The 18,446-nt window shown below is 39.6% G+C and overlaps 1 protein-coding gene across 2 annotated transcripts in view; it reads left to right on the plus strand.

The window, feature by feature from the left end:
- Nucleotides 1-18,446, plus strand: part of DNAI3 (dynein axonemal intermediate chain 3) — a 100,726-nt gene that overhangs the window by 36,496 nt on the left and 45,784 nt on the right. For both annotated transcript variants that reach the window (XM_066376687.1, XM_066376689.1), the window contains exons 8-12: nt 7,096-7,212; nt 12,280-12,470; nt 13,979-14,103; nt 16,056-16,145; nt 17,652-17,738. In XM_066376687.1, the coding sequence (XP_066232784.1) occupies nt 7,096-7,212; nt 12,280-12,470; nt 13,979-14,103; nt 16,056-16,145; nt 17,652-17,738 (610 nt within the window). The remainder of the gene's footprint in view (nt 1-7,095; nt 7,213-12,279; nt 12,471-13,978; nt 14,104-16,055; nt 16,146-17,651; nt 17,739-18,446) is intronic.

Below are 18,446 nucleotides of genomic sequence, written 5' to 3' on the forward strand. Positions count from 1 at the left end.
CCATTTTTTTATTGGATTGTTTATTTGTTTGTTGTTGAGTTTTATGAGTTCTTTGTATATTTTGGATATTAGGCCCTTATCTGAGCTGTTGTTTGAAAATATAATTTCCCGTTTAGTTGGCTGTCTGTTTATTTTGTTGTCAGTTTCTCTTGCTGTGCAAAAACTTCTTAGTCTGATGTAGTCCCATTCATTTATCTTTGCCTTCACTTCCCTTGCCTTTGGAGTCAAATTCATAAAATGCTCTTCAAAACCCAGGTCCATGAGTTTAGTACCTATGTCTTCTTCTATGTACTTTATTGTTTCAGGTCTTATATTTAGATCTTTGATCCATTTTGAATTAATTTTAGTACAAGGGGACAAGCTGTAGTCGAGTTTCATTCTTTTGCATGTTGCTTTCCAGTTTTCCCAGCACTATTTTTTGAAGAAGCTTTCTTTTCTCCATTGTGTGTTGTTGGCCCCTTTATCAAAAATTATTTGACCATAAATACGTGGTTTTATTTCTGGACTTTCTATTCTGTTCCATTGGTCTGAGTGTCTATTTTTCTGCCAATACCATGCTGTTTTGATTGTCGTGGCTCTATAATATAGTTTGAAGTCAGGTATTTTAATGCCCCCAGCTTCATTCTTTTTCTTTAAGATTGCTTTGGCTATTTGGGTTTTTTTATAGTTCCATATAAATCTGATGATTTTTTGTTCCATTTCTTTAAAAAATGTCATTGGAATTTTGATGGGAATTGCACTAAATTTGTATATTGCTTTGGGTAATATGGCCATTTTGATTATATTATATTTATTCTTCCTATCTAAGAACAAGGAATATTTTTCCATTTTATTGTATCTTTTTTCGTCTCCCTTAAAAATGCTTTGTAGTTTTCATTATATAGGTCCTTTACATTCTTTGTTATGTTTATTCCTAGGTATTTTATTATTTTGTTGCAATCATGAAGGGGATTTTTTTTTAGTTCATTTTCTAATGTTTTGTTGTTGGCATATAGAAAGACTATGGACTTTTGTATATTAATTTTGTATCCTGTGACCTTACTGTATTTGTTTATTGTTTCTAGTAATCTTTTTGTGGAGTCTTTGGGGTTTTCAATGTATAGGATCATATCATCTGCAAAAAGTGAAACCTTTACTTCTTTTTTCCCTTCCTCCTTGAGAAAGTATCGTAATAAACTGTGAATTATATTGTGCTAAATGAAACAAAACTACCTATAACAGAGGGCCTGAGTTGGGGATAAGTGATAAAGGGGCAAAAAAGGAGGTAGAGACCCACAAAATGCAAAAAAGGAAAACATTTGTATCAAGAATAAAAAGAGCCTGATCGGGCAGTGGCGCAGTAGATAGAGCGTTGAACTGGGATGCGGAAGACCCAGGTTTGAAACCTCGAGGTCGCCAGCTTGAGCAAGGGCTCATCTGGTTTGAGCAAAAGTTCACCAGTTTGAGCCCAAGGTCGCTGGCTTGAGCAAGGGGTTACTCGGTCTGCTGAAGGCCCATGGTCACGGCACATATGAGAAAGCAATCAATGAACAATTAAGGTGTTGCAATGCACAATGAAAAACTAATGATTGATGCTTCTCATCTCTCCGTTCCTGTCTGTCTGTCCCTGTCTATTACTCTCTCTGACTCTCTCTCTGTCTCTGTAAAAAAAAAAAAAAAAGTAAAATGATTTGCTTGTAAGTGATGGTCAACTGAGAGATATAATGAGAGGGATAAGAGGGAAACAGGAAAAAGAAAAAAATTACTATTGTATTAAGTGGAACAAAAACTAGATAGAATGGAGAGCTGGAGTTGGGGGAAATGCTAATGAGTTAAAACGTGAAGTAAAAAGCACCCAAATTGCCACAAAGAAAAAGTTTGAGTCCCAAATAAAATAATTTGTTCATGAGTAAGGATGGAATGAGAGGAAAAGTAAAGGAGAAAAGAAGAAACTCATAGAGAGGGAGAAAAAAGAAAAGAAAAGAGAGCGAGAGAGTTAAGGGTTTTGAGTGTAACCCTTATATAGAGAAAGGAAGAAGAAGAGGAAAGAAAATGGGAAATGTAAAGAAAATGGGAAATGTAACACTTATGGGTAATGTAGTTCAAGAAGAGAAAAGAATAAGATGGGCAGAGAATAAAAGGACCAAGGTGGAAGAAAAAAATAATAATAAAGACAAGGTGAAAGAAACAAAAAAAAACTAGAAAAAGTTATAAAGTCTGTGGATTTTTCTTGATTTTGAGTGGTTATCTTCTTCCTTTTTCTTCCCTCTCCCTCTTCCTGGTCCGTGGCCCTGTATCCCAGGCTCTGCCTCTGTGGCATGCTTAGGTAGAGATTTGCAGTTGATGAGGCTCTATGGCGATGTCATATATTAGGCTTCAGTCTCGTTGGTAGTCAGTGCTCGTTAGCATTTGCAGGCTCCAACAATTAGAGAATCCGTTTTCCTGGAGCCTCTCCTAGTCTCTCCTTCCTGAATTAGTAGCCTGATGATCCAGCTATGGGGTTGCCGCTGCCACTGCCTGGAGATTAAGAAGCTCAAAGAGCTGGCAAATCCCCACTCTATCCCCACTCTGCACAGGGCTCTGGGTAAAGCTCTGTCAGTCAGAGCTGCCAGCATAATCAGGCAGGGCTGGGAGCCAATTGCTCTCAAGGTGCCTTTCTATGCCTCCAGGCATGTCCAGTATGCCTCTCAGCACTCTGTGGGACCACTCTCCCCAGGCTTTTTGCACTTTGTAACCTGTATTGGCTGGGAAGAAGATGCCCTAGTCGCTACCTGCAGAACAGGAGGTCTTAAAAGCTGCCAAGTCCCTCTTTTTAATGTACAGCCCTGAGTATGAAAGCTCTGCCAATCAGAGCCACCAGGTTAATCAGGTAGGGGGCATGTTGACTTCTGTTCAGTTCCCCAGGTATATCTAGTTAAATTTGCCTTAGCATTCCGTGGTATTGCTTTCTGCAGGTTTCTTCCTTGTTAAAAAGCCTACAGCCTAGCCTAACTTCTGCAGTGTTCTCTGAGGTTTGTTCCGTGGAAATGTGTTTTTCACCCTGTACCAGCTGACAGGAAGTTGCCCCCGCCCCTACCTGCAGAGCAAGCGGAACTAAAATATATCACGTCTCTTGTCTTAGATCGCTGAACTGAGAGAGACCTTGTCAATTAGAGCCGTGTAGGTCAGTTGGGAGGTGAGCAGACTGTGGGTTAAGCTAATTTCAGCGATTGGATCCGCAGATCTGCTCCAGAGACAGACTGCAAGCTGCTTGCGCGCCCCTCCCCCTAGCGCTTCCGTATTTTTTCTCCCCGGGGCTGTTGCCTGAATGGCTGGGTGAGGCGCCCCGCCTGCCCAGGGAAGTTCGGGCATAGGGAAGTTTGCTTTCACGCAATCCCTGCGCACTGCTGTTCAGGGTGCAGGGACTACACCCAGACTCTGGTCACAGCCCACACAGAGGCCTCTGACCCTGCCCCTCTGTCCAGGAACATGGGCGCCCACTCCCGGGGTGCTAGGAGGAACCTCTCGCACACTATCTGTGCTCACTGACCAGAATATTGGGGCTAATGGTGGCTTCTGCTCGCCCATCTTTGCTGGGGTCTGGCGTGGGCTGAGTCGCCGCGGGCACACTCTTTCCTCAGCTGAACATCTGTGCCCAGCCTGGCTCCCTCCACACCTCCAACCCCCACGCTATCTCAGTTCCAAGTGAAAGCAGCCCTTGCTCAGGTTAGTGAGAAAGGCGGAGTGTTCCTTTCTCCCTCTTATTTCCTACAGGGTTGATTATATATTTAGTCAATTTTTCACTCGATCATAACTTTGTGTTCAGTGTGTGGGACTTCTAGATGCTCCAAGGATAGATTTTTCTGTCACTGGTTGAAGAACTTGTTGAAATTTGGGGGAGAGGTATCGGGAGTGCTCCTCACAGCGCCATTTCTCTGACGTCACTATACTTTTTTTTCTAGTGACACCAAGTTTGGTTTCATATGTGCAATTTTAACATTAATAGTACATGATATTTTTTATTTATTTAAAAATATGGTTGCCTAACCAGGCGGTGGTGCAGTGGATAGAGCGTCAGACTGGGATGTGGAGGACCCAGGTTCGAGACCCCAAGGTCGCCAGCTGGAGCACAGGCTCATCTGGTTTGAGCAGGGCTCACCAGCTTGAGCCCAAGGTCGCTGGCTCAAGCAAGGGGTCACTCAGTCTGCTATAGCCCCCCCAGTCAAGACACATATGAGAAATCAATCAATGAACAACTAAGGAGCCACAACGAAGAATTGATGTTTCTTATCTCTTTTTCTTTTTGTCTTTCTGTCCCTCTCTGTCCCTCTCTCTGACTCTCTCTGTCTCTGGCACAAAAATAAATAAATAAAAATATGGTTAACATGTATTTTTCCCCCTGTCTTTCTCTTTTTTTTAAGGGGCCCAATATTTTCTTCTGAGCCCGGGGCCTCAACCGACTTTAATCCACCTTTGCTGGCACAGGTTTATTAAATGAAGTGAATAAAGGAATGAGGAAGGAAAAGAGAAGGAGAGGAATCATGGGAAAATGTCAGAATGGATGACTGACTAGGGTTCAAGGTTAACAGAAAAGCCATGAAATATACAGTGAGAGAGTCTCTGACCAGAAGAATAAGGGTCAGCAGCATGGGGTGTAGAATAAAATATGCTTTTCAGATTGATGAGAAGCATAAAGTCAGAAACCAGAAAGTGCAGTGTTAAAGTCAAGGCACAAATACATAAAATCTAAGGATCAGGACAAGAAATGGGTGAGAAACCAGGGAGGCAGATGAACATACAGGCCAGACCAAATAGTTGAAGAGAAAGACAAGAATTAGAGTTGAGTCTCAGCAGAGAATTAGAACATCAGAGATTCACAAACAGCAAGAAGTGAGAGTGAGAAGGAGAGAGATGGTATGTTAGTAGCAAAAAAACCAAACAACTTAGATTTTGAGAGAAATATTTTAGTCAAACCAACCAGAGAATTTTTCTATGTTCCTGGCAGGGTACAGAAAAGTGACAAGAATGAGTCCTCCCCAATAGACTCAGGAGGTAGAGTCAGAAAGGGACAGTGAACTTCTGACAACAAGGACATTAATAGGCTCTCAACTGATGTTGACTGACAATAATGGACAGTTGTTTCTATACAGCTGGAGTGGACAGATGAGAAATAAGGGCAGGCTTTGATCCACAAAGTGAAAATAATAAAAGAACTCAAGTGGTTCAAATTCTAGGTGACAGAATGCTGGTACTACTTAATAAGATCAAGGAATTAGCTAGTCTGAGGTGGAGGTGGAATATATGATTGTGATGAAAGAATTTTTACAAACCTAAAGATGAGATTCAAAGAGTAATAATAATGAAAGCAAATGTTTACAGTATTCTTACCACATACCAGGCATTCTCCTAAGCAATTTGCACATATCAACTTGATCTCCACAACTGCCCTTTGAAGTAGGCACCATTCCCATTATACAAACAAAGAAACTGAGGCAGAGAGGTTACAAATGAAAGCTCAATATTTGGAACATAATTTAAACTTGAATCAATAATGAATAGAAATTTGAGATAGACGTCTCCTTAGGTTCTTTTTGTACGTGTTACATTGTGCATCAGATCGTATAGATAATACAATGACCTTATCTCACATAACATATTTTCTCAACTTAAGTCTATGACTTTAGATTTTTTAAAATCAGCAAATTAAAAATAAATAATAATGAATTAATATGCTGAAAAAAAATCACATTTTAAAAAGTAAGAGTGACTCTTAGTCATGTTGCTACTTTGATGAAACCACCAGGTGCCATGTAATTTCTTAATCCTACATGTGGGATAAAAATTGAAAAGTGAAGCTAAGATTTGAAACCAAGTCCCTTTGGTTCCAATACCAACATTCTTTCCATTACCCTACCTCTGCTATGGATACTGATCTAGGCAGGGGTTGGGGAAAGGGAGGGGAGAATGAATTATTCTATTCAATATAAGCAAAATTCTCTTTACCCTTCTGTTTGATTACTCTCATTTAATATATTTACCTCTCACAAAGACATTTTACTGCCATTTGTTCAACAAATACAGATTAAATACAATCTAATAGTTTATTGAGCACCTAAAATGTGCTAGCACTGTTTTAAAGGCTTTGCATGTATTTACACATTCAATTCTCATAATAACTCTATGAGTTAGGTACTTTAAGAATTTTATTTAGAGATGAGAAAACAGGCATAAAGAGGATAAATGAGTAGCTCAGGGTCACATAGCTAGAATGAGTAATAGAATCAGGCTTCAAAGCCAAGCCACCCATCACCAGAATGCCCACTCTTAAGGACTGTGTCAAATAACCTTTCTACAGCCCCACACCCTAAGATCAAGGAGCTCACCCAGTCTAGTGGGTAAGACTGAGGAAACGCAGAGGTACAATGCAATGTGATAGTTCAAGGGTGAAGGTGATTGCTGAGAGCAGTCAGTCTGGTTGGAATAAGCATTCTTCCAGAGATTGTGCTACCATTACAGCCTAAATGTAAATTGTTACTAGTTTAATATATTTAGAGCAGAGTTTCTCAACCTCAATACCGACATTTTGGGCTGGAATTATTTGTTGTGGGGGGAGCTGTCTGTCTTGTGTATTGTAGGGTGTTTAATAGCACACCTGGCCTCTTGCCACTAGATGCCAGTAGCACATCCCGTGTGACAACCAAAATGTTTCCAGACATTGCCAAATGTTCCCAGGGTGTGGGGATGGAACAGGATTGCATTGGTTAAGAAACACGGGTTTAATGAAAGAAAAGAGAGAAAATGATAAACAAATGTGGCAACATGTTAATAATTGATGAATTGGGGTGAAAGGTATATGGTAGTTCCTCATATCCTTCTTACAAGTTCCCTATAAGTTTAAAATAATATCTAAACATATTTTTTTAAATGAGAGCTTATTGATTATGTTTGAGAGAAATATACAAATACTTTGAATGACAGTCAATATCAATTATCTAGGATAAATAAATTTAGTGTATAAAATTTAAATATAAAATAATATTCTAATACTATCACAAAAATAAATCTTTAACCTGTCATAACTGTATTTACTTTTCTTTGATCTAATTTTTGTCATTAAATTTTCTTTTAATATATTAGGACATATCCCAAAAATGCCACTACACAATATCATCCAAGAGAATTTTTAGAAGAGGAAAGAGAAATACTCGGACAGTCGAAGACTTTAGCTGGTTTTCTTAACAACGTGTCCATAAGGTAAAAATTATATATTAAATTTTAAAAATAAAACATAAAATGTGTATGTTTCATTATAATAATATAATAGTAAGTCGTAAAAAACAGCTCCAGCCCTGCCCGGTTAGCTCAGTTGGTTAAGAGTCTCGTCCAGAAACAACAAGGTTGTGGATCAGATCCCCAGTCAGGCACACACGGGAAGCAATCAATGAATGAATGACTGAGTGTAACAACAAATGTTTCCCTTTCCTTTCCCCTCTCTCTCTCTTCCTCTCTCTGTCTCTAAAAATCCACCAATAAATAAAAGCTTTATCCGGATAGCTCAGTTGGCTGGAGCATCTTTCTGGCACAGAGGCTGCTGCTCCAATTTCCCGGTCAGGGCACCTACAGCAGCAGCTCAATGTTCCTGTCTCTCTCTCTCCCAGCCTCTCTCAAAACTGAACAAACAAACAAAAACAAAAACAGAAAAAAACAAACAGCTCCATACATGTTATCTAGATAAAAAATATGAAGACAGTTCTCAGGCATATATTAGCATATGACTTTCTACATATTCTCATCTTTCTCCTCTGTTGCTAAGCAACATCTTAGACCTCTCCTGCTAGGGCCACACTAAGCAATGTGAACCCAGAAAATGTATACAGTTGAGTCTGTGAGGTTGTTTTCCTAACAGCAAATTAACCTTTATTTCCCATGGTTTATTTAAGTCTTTTTCTCCACTCCCCGCTCCCCTTCTTAGCTTCATTGACTTTTGTAGGATTACAAAGATGAGGATGCTGTGGGTACTGAGGATGATCATTACAATGAAGGTAACACTCATTTACAAAAATATCTTTGTAAACAAGAGCCTGAATTCAGAGGTTCTCCTTAGATATGTCATCCTTATCCCTACTTCCTGTCACTCTTACTGGCTCTGACAGAGAGGAGTCTTCAAATGCCTTGACAGTGGTACTAAAACCCTGGGCTTCTAAACTAGAGAAAGCTTGACAGGTTCTCATCAAGCTGATGTCGCAGTTCAGAGAGGTGGAGCCAATGACGGGAAGGTCTGCCAGTTGTAGCCAATAGGTTGGTTTCCATCTCTTTCCAAAATTAAAAATTTGGTGGTCAAATTCACAGATAGCCCAGTTCAGCTTTTTTATTTTTAATAAAACATTGTTAGTTCTTTCAGACTGGACTAATTGTCCTGAAAATTACCTATGCCTAGGGAGAATCTGGTTCAAAAATTCATCAATGATTTAGAGAGTGCATTAATTATTTGCCACTCACAGGAATACTATAGTTTTTTCCTATGTGGGCAAAACGAAAAAAACAAGAAAATCTAAGGTTTCTTTTTCTCCTTATCAAAATTAAGTATTTAAATTTTTCCTACCTGACCAGGTGGTGGTGCAGTGGATAGAGCATTGGACTGAGATGCAGAGGACCCAGGTTACAACACTGAGGTCGCTGGCTTGAGTGCAGGGTTGCTGACTTGAGCATGGGATCATAGACATGACCTCATAGTCACTGGCTTGAGCCCAAAGGTTGCTGGCTAGAATACAAACTTGCTGGCTTGAGCAGGGGGTCACTCACTCTGCTATAGCCCCTAGTCAAGGCACATATGAGAAAGTAGTCAATGAACGACTAAGGTGCCACAACGAAGAATTGATGCTTCTCGTCTCTCTCCCTCTCTGTCTATTTGTCCCTATCTGTCCCTCTCTTTGTCTCTCTTTCTGTCTCTGTCACAAAAAAATAAAATAAAATAAATTTTTCCTGATAAGAACATTAAAAATAAGAAGTATGTCTCCGTAGAATCCACTTCACGGGGATAAATGACCTATAACCAATTCTCAATTATCCATATTGTATATTATCATTAGTCCTGGAGTTTTGTTCTTCCCTTTCAATTGCTATGATTATGAAGAGAGGAGTATGATTCCTTCCCTGAGATGTGGGAAGGAGAAGTCAGAACTATAAGAAAAAAGAGGAAAATGACACAGGAATTTAAAAAGCAATGGCTAACAATAAATAAGAAACCCATGTTTATATCACTGCCATTCTTCCCACTCTAAAACTGTTTAAGGCTTATTTAAAATTTTTTTAAATTAATATAAGCCTAAAGATTTAATATAAGCTTATATTTATGCTGGAACAGAGTCTTATCAGAAATGAAATCTTTTTCATAGACTTTGATCCAAAATTTACCTAAGGGAAGCTTGATTTGCAAAAGAAGGAAGTTATGTTAGAGGAGACAAGAAACTTCCAGGAGATTCTGAAAGCGACTAAGAAATGTTCATTGTGGAGTTAAAAATAAATAAATAAAAGACAATGATATTCGTGGACTTTAACTTGGACGATAGTTTTGCCAGCCTCCAATTTGTCACTCTCAGGAACCGCGTGATGGAGTGCAGGGAAATCAAGAATCAGGAAACCAGAGACATGGTGCTGTGTTCACATCTCCCTTGTGAATTCCTTCCCCATTCGGACTGAGAAAGAATCAGAAAACCCGAGCAAAGGCCTCATCCTCACTTCTTTCTTGGGAATTCCTTTTTCATTCTGGCTGAAACAGAAAGAGACATGATTTTGAAAATGTTAATAAATGCTTCTACTTGAAACAGGGTTTAAAGCTTGAAGCTGCAACTGTGAACCTACCCTACAAACTGTTATGCAAAATTTAATGTTCAGACCCTGGCTGGTTGGCTCAGTGGTAGAGTGTCAGCCCAGCATGTGGAAGTCCCACATTTGATTCCCAGTCAGGACACACAGGAGAAGTGACCATCTGCTTCTCCACCCCTCCCCCTTTTCCCTCTCTCTCTCTCTCTCTCTCTCTCTCTCTCTCTCTCCCTGCCCCCACACTCCCTACAGCCATGCTCCATTGGGGCTAGTAGGCCCTGGGCACTGAAGATGGCTCCATTATCTCCACCTCAGGTGCTAAAAAATGGCTCCAGTTGCAACAGAGCCAAGGCCCCAGAAGGGCAGAGCATCACCCCCTAGTGGGCTTGCCAGGTGGATCCTGGTTGGGGCACATGTGGGAGTCTGCCTAGGGGGAAGCCTGTAACTCTGCATTTCTGACAATTCCAGGTCATGCTGATTCTGCTGGTTCTAAGAAATACTTCTAGTTTGAGAGATGAAGTACAAGGAGAATTTAACCCAAACAGTATTCAGTTAAGTAGTGTATGGTAGGTAGTGTTAGTGCTTATGGTAGAGGTAGTAAATGGTACCCTTACTTAATTACATTGTGAGATGTATATATTTAGTGTTTATATATGTTATTGTCTAAATAAAGTGGGGTTTTTTTCTTATTTTAGGAAATTGATAATTCAAGTCAATGCCTCATCCACTGTGCCACCACAGGTCAGGCAGGAAATTCATAATTCAGAACCACTCTTTCATCTTGTCACACCTGTCAAAACCCCAAGCTATTTGGACTTTAAATCATTAGTCCATTTATCATTAGGGTAAAACCTTAGGTGGCATTCTATTCGTGGGAATGCCCCTAGAGGCCTCAGGAGTGAGCTGAACTTTCAAACCTAAGCATATGAAGAGACAATAAGCATTACAGTAACTTATAGTAACTTTTAAGACAGAAGCCTGTCAAGCCAGGAAACTTAGACTATTAAGATATGAGCCTAACAGATTATTTTTTAGAGAAGCAATAGTTTCATTTTTAAGAAGCTAATTCTCTATTTTAGGGGCTGTCTCATACATTGCATGAGGTTTAGTAATGTAATTAAATACATTAAGTCCTCCCAGGCATTGAAGCAACTAAAACCACTACCACCATACACACACACACACACACACACACACACACACACACACACACACACCCCTAAACTCCAAATCTTCCCTTAAGAATCTCTAATTTGTTGTTTTGAATTATATGTGTGTGTGTGTGTGTGTGTGTGTGTGTGTGTGTGTGTTTATATATATAAAAGGTCTACCGGAAAGTTCTGTCTGTTTTTGGAATAAAACAAAATACAAATTTTTCTTACCGTCAATAAACTTTATTAAATAATATAATTGCCATTATTATTAATGATTTCTTGCCAGTATGAGGGCAATTTGTATATCGCATTTTTGAAAAATGTTTTATCTTTTGATGCAAAAAAATTGAACCAGTGCTTGTTTGATATCTTCTTCATTTTTGAATTTTTTGCCCTTCAAAAAATTTTGTAAGGGCAAAAAACAAGTGATAGTCAGAGGGTGCTAAGTCCGGGGAATATGGTGGATGCGACAGACATGCTTCTGTAGCATTTCTTCCTTGTTGAAATTCGTAAAAATTACAGTGGTGTAAATGAACTTTATCAGTACCCATGGGTATACTATCGCTTCACACATAAGACTAACATGAATCAACTTTGTTTTAGTTAATTTGCTATGTCAGAATGTATACATTAAGTGATAAAAATAGAGAGGCACACATGCGCCAAATAAACATGTGCTTACGTGTCGAAACTTGTGATAGAAACGGACAGAACTTTCCAGTAAATATATATATATATACTCAAAACATATAATCCTAATTATATATTAGTATAATAATTAGTATGCATGATCATTTGGTACGGGATATAGCTAAGAAAATTGCGCTTTTTTGGGTCAATTTTGGATTTTCAGGACACAAATAAGACCAAGTTCAAACTGGAGGGTTACTGAGGGGTTCACTGTGCAAAACAAAGTCAGGGGAAGGAGGATCGGGTAGGGAGAGCTTCAGACAGTCTTGGCCAACCCGGCAGGGCGCGGCTGTGTGAGGGGGCCTGTGGGAGGAGACAGACCTGTCCCAGGGGCAGAACTGGTGGGGCCCTGCTGTCCTCACAGCTGCCATGCTCACTGGCCTGGGAACTGAGGGAAAAGCTGAAGGTGCTACCACATCCTGGAAGCTGAACAGCAAGTTCTTAGAAGTTCTGAGTAGCACACTGCCGTGAATTTTTCCTTCTCTCAAGTCCTTACGTCGTTTATTTCATATGAGGCTGATCCTTAGTTACCAAAGATAATTGAGTATATATTTTTCTTTCAGTAGAAATAAAGCAGGTAGAGCTACTGGAAGTATCTCATTGAATTCTAAAATTCAATGTCTTAATTGGTTTTATTTTTATTTTTACAAAATAGTGTTGAAATAGCCCTGCAACAAAATGAAATCATGAACACATTTACTAATGACTGGAAATGCCTGGCAGAAGAAGAAGGCACCTTTGGGGACAAGACTGACACCCACCTGAAGGAGCACCAGTCCTTTACCCACCTTCACAACCTAATGGAAAAAACGGTCACCTGTGTCTCATGGCATCCAGACATCTATGGTGAGATGGAAAAGACTGTGATTCCCTTTATGATGACATTGACACAGTCTGTTGTTTTATGTGCAAAATGTGAAAATTATATCAGTTTTAGTAAGACAACTTCCATCTGCTGAGGGCCCAGCACCTGCTAAGCACTTTCTTTCTGCGCCTTCTGCCAGTGTCCTCCCAGTCACTCTGGCATGCTCACTGTGACCTCTGCTTTACGAGGAATAGACAAAGCTCAACTCAGGGAAAGGACAGACAGGCAGGGGTCGACCAGCCAGAGCAGTGCCAGATCTGGTTTGTTTTTGTTTGGGGGGGGGGGGTTCTCCGAAGCTGGAAACCGGGAGGCAGTCAGACAGACTCCCACATGCGCCCAACCGGGATCCACCCGGCATGCCCACCAGGGGGCAATGTTCTGCCATCTGGGGCATTGCTCTGTTGCAACCAGAGCCATTCCAGTGCCTGAGGTAGAGGCCATGGAGCCATCCTCAGCGCCCGGGCCAACTTTGCTCCTATGGAGCCTTGGCTGTGGGAGGGGAAGAGAGAGACAGAGAGGAAAGAGAGGGGGAGGGGTGGAGAAGCAGATGGGCACTTCTCCTGTGTGCCCTGGCTGGGAATCGAACCCGGGACTCCTGCATGCCAGGCCAATGCTCTACCACTGAGCCAACCGGCCAGGGCCAGATCTGGTTTTGAGTCAGAACTGTTGTACCCCCAAAGCTAATGTTATTTCCCTTGACACTCTGCCCCTCTGATTCCTGGACAAAGTAGGAGCTGCACCTTCTTTGAAGCTCTCAGTAGCCAATGTGTGAAGGTGGGACTTCAGGAGAGAGAGGTCCTTGCCCTCTTTCTTCCTCCTCCCCTCCCCCACACTGGCCCTTTCCTCAAACAAAAGTTTTTCTTACTAAATCTTCAAGGTCCCAGGTTTATTTTGTACTCCCACTACATCTCAGTTTGGACTAGGCACATTTAAAGGGCTAAATAAACCCAGGCCAGAGAGCTCTGTTGATTGGAGCATCATTCCAATATGTAAAGGTTGCTGTCTCCATTCACACCATACAGAAACAGATTGATTTTTCTGTCTGTCTGTCTCTCTCTCCTTTCATCTCTCTCTGAAATCAGTAAATAAAAAATATTTTTTAAAATTAAGATAAAGGGCTAAATAAGCGACGTGTGACTGCTTGCAACCGCGTTAAACAGTGGAGCTCTGCCCTGGCAGAACAGCTCAGTTGATTGAGCATTGTTCCAAAGTGCAGCGGTTGCCGGTTCGATTCCTGGTCATGGCACATACAGGAACAGATCCATGTTCCTGTTTCTCTCTCTCCTCCTTATTCTCTCTCTAGAATCAATAAAATTAACAACAACAAAAAGAGAGTGAAGCTCTAAGAAAATTCCTGGTCTCCTACAGAGTATTTTTACTCCAATTTTATCCAAAGGAAAATGAACAATGACTATGTAGAAAAGCAAAACCTATAAGCACTTCACCATGTACAGTTTCTGCAGATCTCCATTAATTGTGTTTCAATCAGGGCTAATAGCTGTGTCGGTGGCCGTGCGACTCTCCTTTGAAGAGAGAGTTCAGTTTTCTGGTAAATTACTGCTGCAACCATCACTGATTCTTTTCTGGAGTTTCTCTGATCCCATACATCCTCAGGTAATGAAGGGGAGTCATCCACATAGTCTAAAATTTTCAAATATTACTTTCACATGTCTCTTTTGGCAGCTTCGATTGCAAAGGGCTTTATAATCATGTGATGCTGTGAACGCTTATAAAGCCAGGCTTTCTTCAATGCAGAATTTGTGATCATTCAATTTGAGCAAAACAAAAGTTTACTCTTAGTTTATTGAAAAGGTTCATTGAACAAATCCATGTTTTAAAATATATATATTGTAATAGGAACAGTCAACCAATTTTAAAGAGCAAACCTTTTTATGGGTTTTATTTATGTATAAATTGTTCAAATGCAAATAGATTTTAGTTTGACATGAATTCCTTTAATTCCAAGGATCATCAGTAGGTGGTAGTAAGGAGTAAAGATAATTATGTAGGAGAGTAATGGGGAGCAGTGGAGACTGTGGCCCTAGAGAATGCACAGCCCATTTGTGGGGACAGTTATTCTTATTCTTCAGCTCTCATTGCAAGGTGGTCCCACATGTCAAGAGTATCCAACAATGGGGAATTTTGTGTGAAATTTCCAAAAATTCAAATAGCTATTCTAAAGCCAAACCAAAACACACAAAAGCATCCACTCAAAACAAACCAAATATAACAAGGCTGAAGACTGAGTTTGGTTCATAAAGTTCTATTTCCATTATCTGCTCAAGAAGGGTTCTGCTTAAGGGAAGGCATTGTATAGGGTTAGAGAAAGTTTCTCCAGTGTACTTAAGTATCACAATAATTTGTTTCCATAAAGTGTTGCCTAATTAAGGCTTCCCCTAATAAGCCCTAGTCTCCTCTTCTTCCTTCTTTCTTAATTCATCTGAATTAAGGCAGTTTTTCTGTAACAGAGTCTAGATACTTTAATTATTATAGACTCAGAGATCAAAACGACAGCTCTCTGGTTATTTCTTATCAGTCTACTTACCACAGGAATGGTACCATTCTCTTGCTGGGGCTCCCTATCATTTTCTGTAGTATAGAATTACTCTCTACTGTGTGACAGGGAAGTGGGCCTGAACTTCCAGGCAAATAGCAAAAGAAGAGACTCTTCTTTCCTCCATTTTGAAGAATAGCTTTAAAAAGACAAGCAAATAATTTTGTAAAGAAAAAAATGTTAATTATTTTCTTTTGTCTTTGTTCTCATCAAAATGAAAGGAGAGTGTTAAAAGATTTTATTTTCACAAGTCGAGGTTTCTCTAGTATCCACAGAGTACCAAATTAACCAAGATAATTAACCCCAATGCCAGTTTACAATCTTCAGCTCAGTGATAGCAAACTAAAGGCTTTGGGGCCTGTAGTTTTGGTAGTTATGTTTATAGAACAGTAACCATGCAAGTGTTCTGCTCCACAGCCCCCCAGTACCATGAGTGCCTGCTATGGCTAACATACCTATTCCTTCACACCCATGCGTTCATTGCAGAACTTCATCTCTACCCTACAACCACTTGAGTTTGTTTACCTTCTGGGCTCTGTGTTGTTTTAAAATTTGAAATATTATCACTGGCAATTCCTTCATCTTCTCTCTTATAACACATGTTATTTTTGCATGCTCATGATGTGTCGGGCTAGGTATACAGCAGGGAACAAACAAGATAAATATCCTGCCTTCCCAGAGCTTACTTTGCACACTTTTCAAAAATACTGACCTCACAGTCTTTTTGTTTATGAAAAATTATAAGATGTCCCATCAACGATCCATGGAGCATAGGGGAGGGTAAAGTTGGCCCCCTTGAAAATATACCTGTTCTCATACATATGGCTAATGTCCACAGTGAAATTCAACCAAAGCAGCTTGTAAGTCTGGGGTAGAGTTCTTGGAATGGACTCTCCGTGCATGTTTCTTATACATAGCTATAAAATTAGACTTTTGACCATCCTAATATTATTTTCTAGCCATGACCTTAATAGGTTTTCTCACTCTCTTGAATTTGTGTGGTTTACTTTAGTTAATGCTGGAGAGCCCTGAGGACATCTTCTGTTTCAAGTTCTGCCCGAGTAATCCTAATATTATCGCTGGGGGCTGCATGAACGGGCAGGTATGTACAGATATTTTTTTCAGCTATTTATTAATTTAGACAACAATCTGTAACACATTTTGATTGGCAGATCTTTGAACTTGAGTCAGTTCAGCAGAAGGAAGGCATACCAGTTGTGCGCCAATCACCATGCCAGCAACTGGGAATATTAGGGGCCCAGCGGATGGGAATGTAAAATAAAATTTTTTTTAACCTGCTTGCTATTAATTAATTAATTAATTAAAATAAATGTTAGATGTGGTGCTGGGGCTCAAGGTGTCCACAGGTAACCCAGCCATGATAACTGAAACAAAACCTAGTCAAATCTATTTGCATTGCTGAGACAGAATCACACATTGAACCAGATTTCATGGAACAACAAAAGCCACAAGCAATAATAGCTCTTGGCCAAAAGGCTTGTCTTGAAATTTTCCTAGAGGCAGGAGTTAGGAAGTGATACAAAATTTAAACAGAAATTCACTGGAAAACATACTTATAGCATTAAATTTATGTGCATGTATAATTTGATACTACTTTTTTTTCTTTATTTCCATGATCTAATTTATATAAAATTTAGATTCTATCCTCCAATTGCCTGTTTCTCCAATAAAGAAAAACAAAAATCTTATGGTTATTTTATAATCGAAGTTATAATTCACTGTGATGCAGTGAATTTGATCATTACAAAGGTACGTGATCATTTTTGGTGTGACTAGGAAAACTTCCTTGTGGTGAAACTTAAATGTCTGCAGCATCCATGCCCATTGATCCAGAACCAAAAATATTCAGGAAAACAAATTTCCTCCTTCAGTTTTGCTCAACAATAACTGATGGTCATAAAGATGACCGAGAGACTGTCCTCCAAGCCCTGCAAATCCTGAAATACCTTTTTTACTAATTATGAAGGTATTACAACTGTATTTTAGAATATTTCAGAAAAGCAAATGGTGAGAAAGCACTCATAATTCTGTAATCCTGAAATTTTGTTAACATTTTAATACTGAAATGACTTTTCATCATTAAAATGAATCTAATTTAGTATTGTATATTCTACCTTATTCTGCTTTTAAAAAAAATGACCATTCATGTGTATGCAAATTTGGAGTTGGCCACAATATCTAAATAGTTAAATAGAAATGATCATTTCTTAGACTTTTCAAGTGCTAGTATTTAATTCTGCAAAACAGACCATTTTCTCCTGGGTCTAAAACAGCTGTCCCCACAAACACATTCCCCCCAACAGTGGTTGAACTCTTCCCAAAGCAGAAGGAATTGCGTGATGTTTATCTTGGATTTTTAAACTTACTGGTATTTATTAACACAAGCACAAAAATTGAAGTGTTGAAAATACTTTCATAAAGAAAACATTCTTTTTTAGTATTAAATGTTGCTGACTTACCAACGATGTAGGCTAAATTTGATTATCCCCCAAGGTGATTGACTTATCCAAGTACATATCAATATAAATAAATTTTTAAAAAAAGCATTAATCCTGAAAACATGTAATAACATTTATTTCTGTTTCAGATTGTCATGTGGGATATTACTGCACATGCCGATCGCATAGAAAACATTAAGGTTGATGGTAGTAGAAGTAAAAAGCCCACACTCAAGGTTAGCTTTTTATACTTTTTCTCTTGCAAGTTTTCTCCCACTCAGTAGTTTATCAAAAAGTACATAATGTAGTTGCCAAGTTAAACAAAGATTTATTAGGGGGGAAAAAGAGTGCTATTTCCCAAACCTTCACATCTGCTTTGAACGTTGTTGTGAATCACTTTTACGTAGGCCCCTGATTAAAAGCACCACATAACAGGTGGCACCTTCTACGCCAGGGTGTCCTTTTTTTGTTGTTATTGTCATTAAATCAACAGCAGGGGCCAAGTGAGTTACCTAAAGTGATGCAGTTGAAGGCACACTGGACAGAAAGGAGGGCCATGCACCCAGGCTCTGGATCGCAGTACTGTCAGTTCGGACATTTCTTACCTCAGCAAACATCGATTTCTCATGTATAAAATGAAGGGGGTAATAACATTCTATGATTTTGTGAAGCTATGGATTCTTCCAAGAGGGTTGGGAAAAGCTTCCTGAATTCCCAACTCAGTTCTGAGCCACATTTGCACATCTTCACCCAGCTCCTCAGCCTGAAAACCAACAGGTCTCCCGCCCAGAAGCAAAGGGGCGTGGCCTGTGCACACAGTGGTGCGCCTTCAAAAATAGGATTCATGGATTCTTTGGGGAGCAGGTGAACAATTTTTGTTAAGTTAGAGAGAATATCTGAGGCTAAACTGAAAAGAAAAAGTACATAAACTTATCCCCTAAATA

The sequence above is a fragment of the Saccopteryx leptura genome, chromosome 3, assembly GCF_036850995.1.
Source record: "Saccopteryx leptura isolate mSacLep1 chromosome 3, mSacLep1_pri_phased_curated, whole genome shotgun sequence".
NCBI lineage: Eukaryota > Metazoa > Chordata > Mammalia > Chiroptera > Emballonuridae > Saccopteryx > Saccopteryx leptura.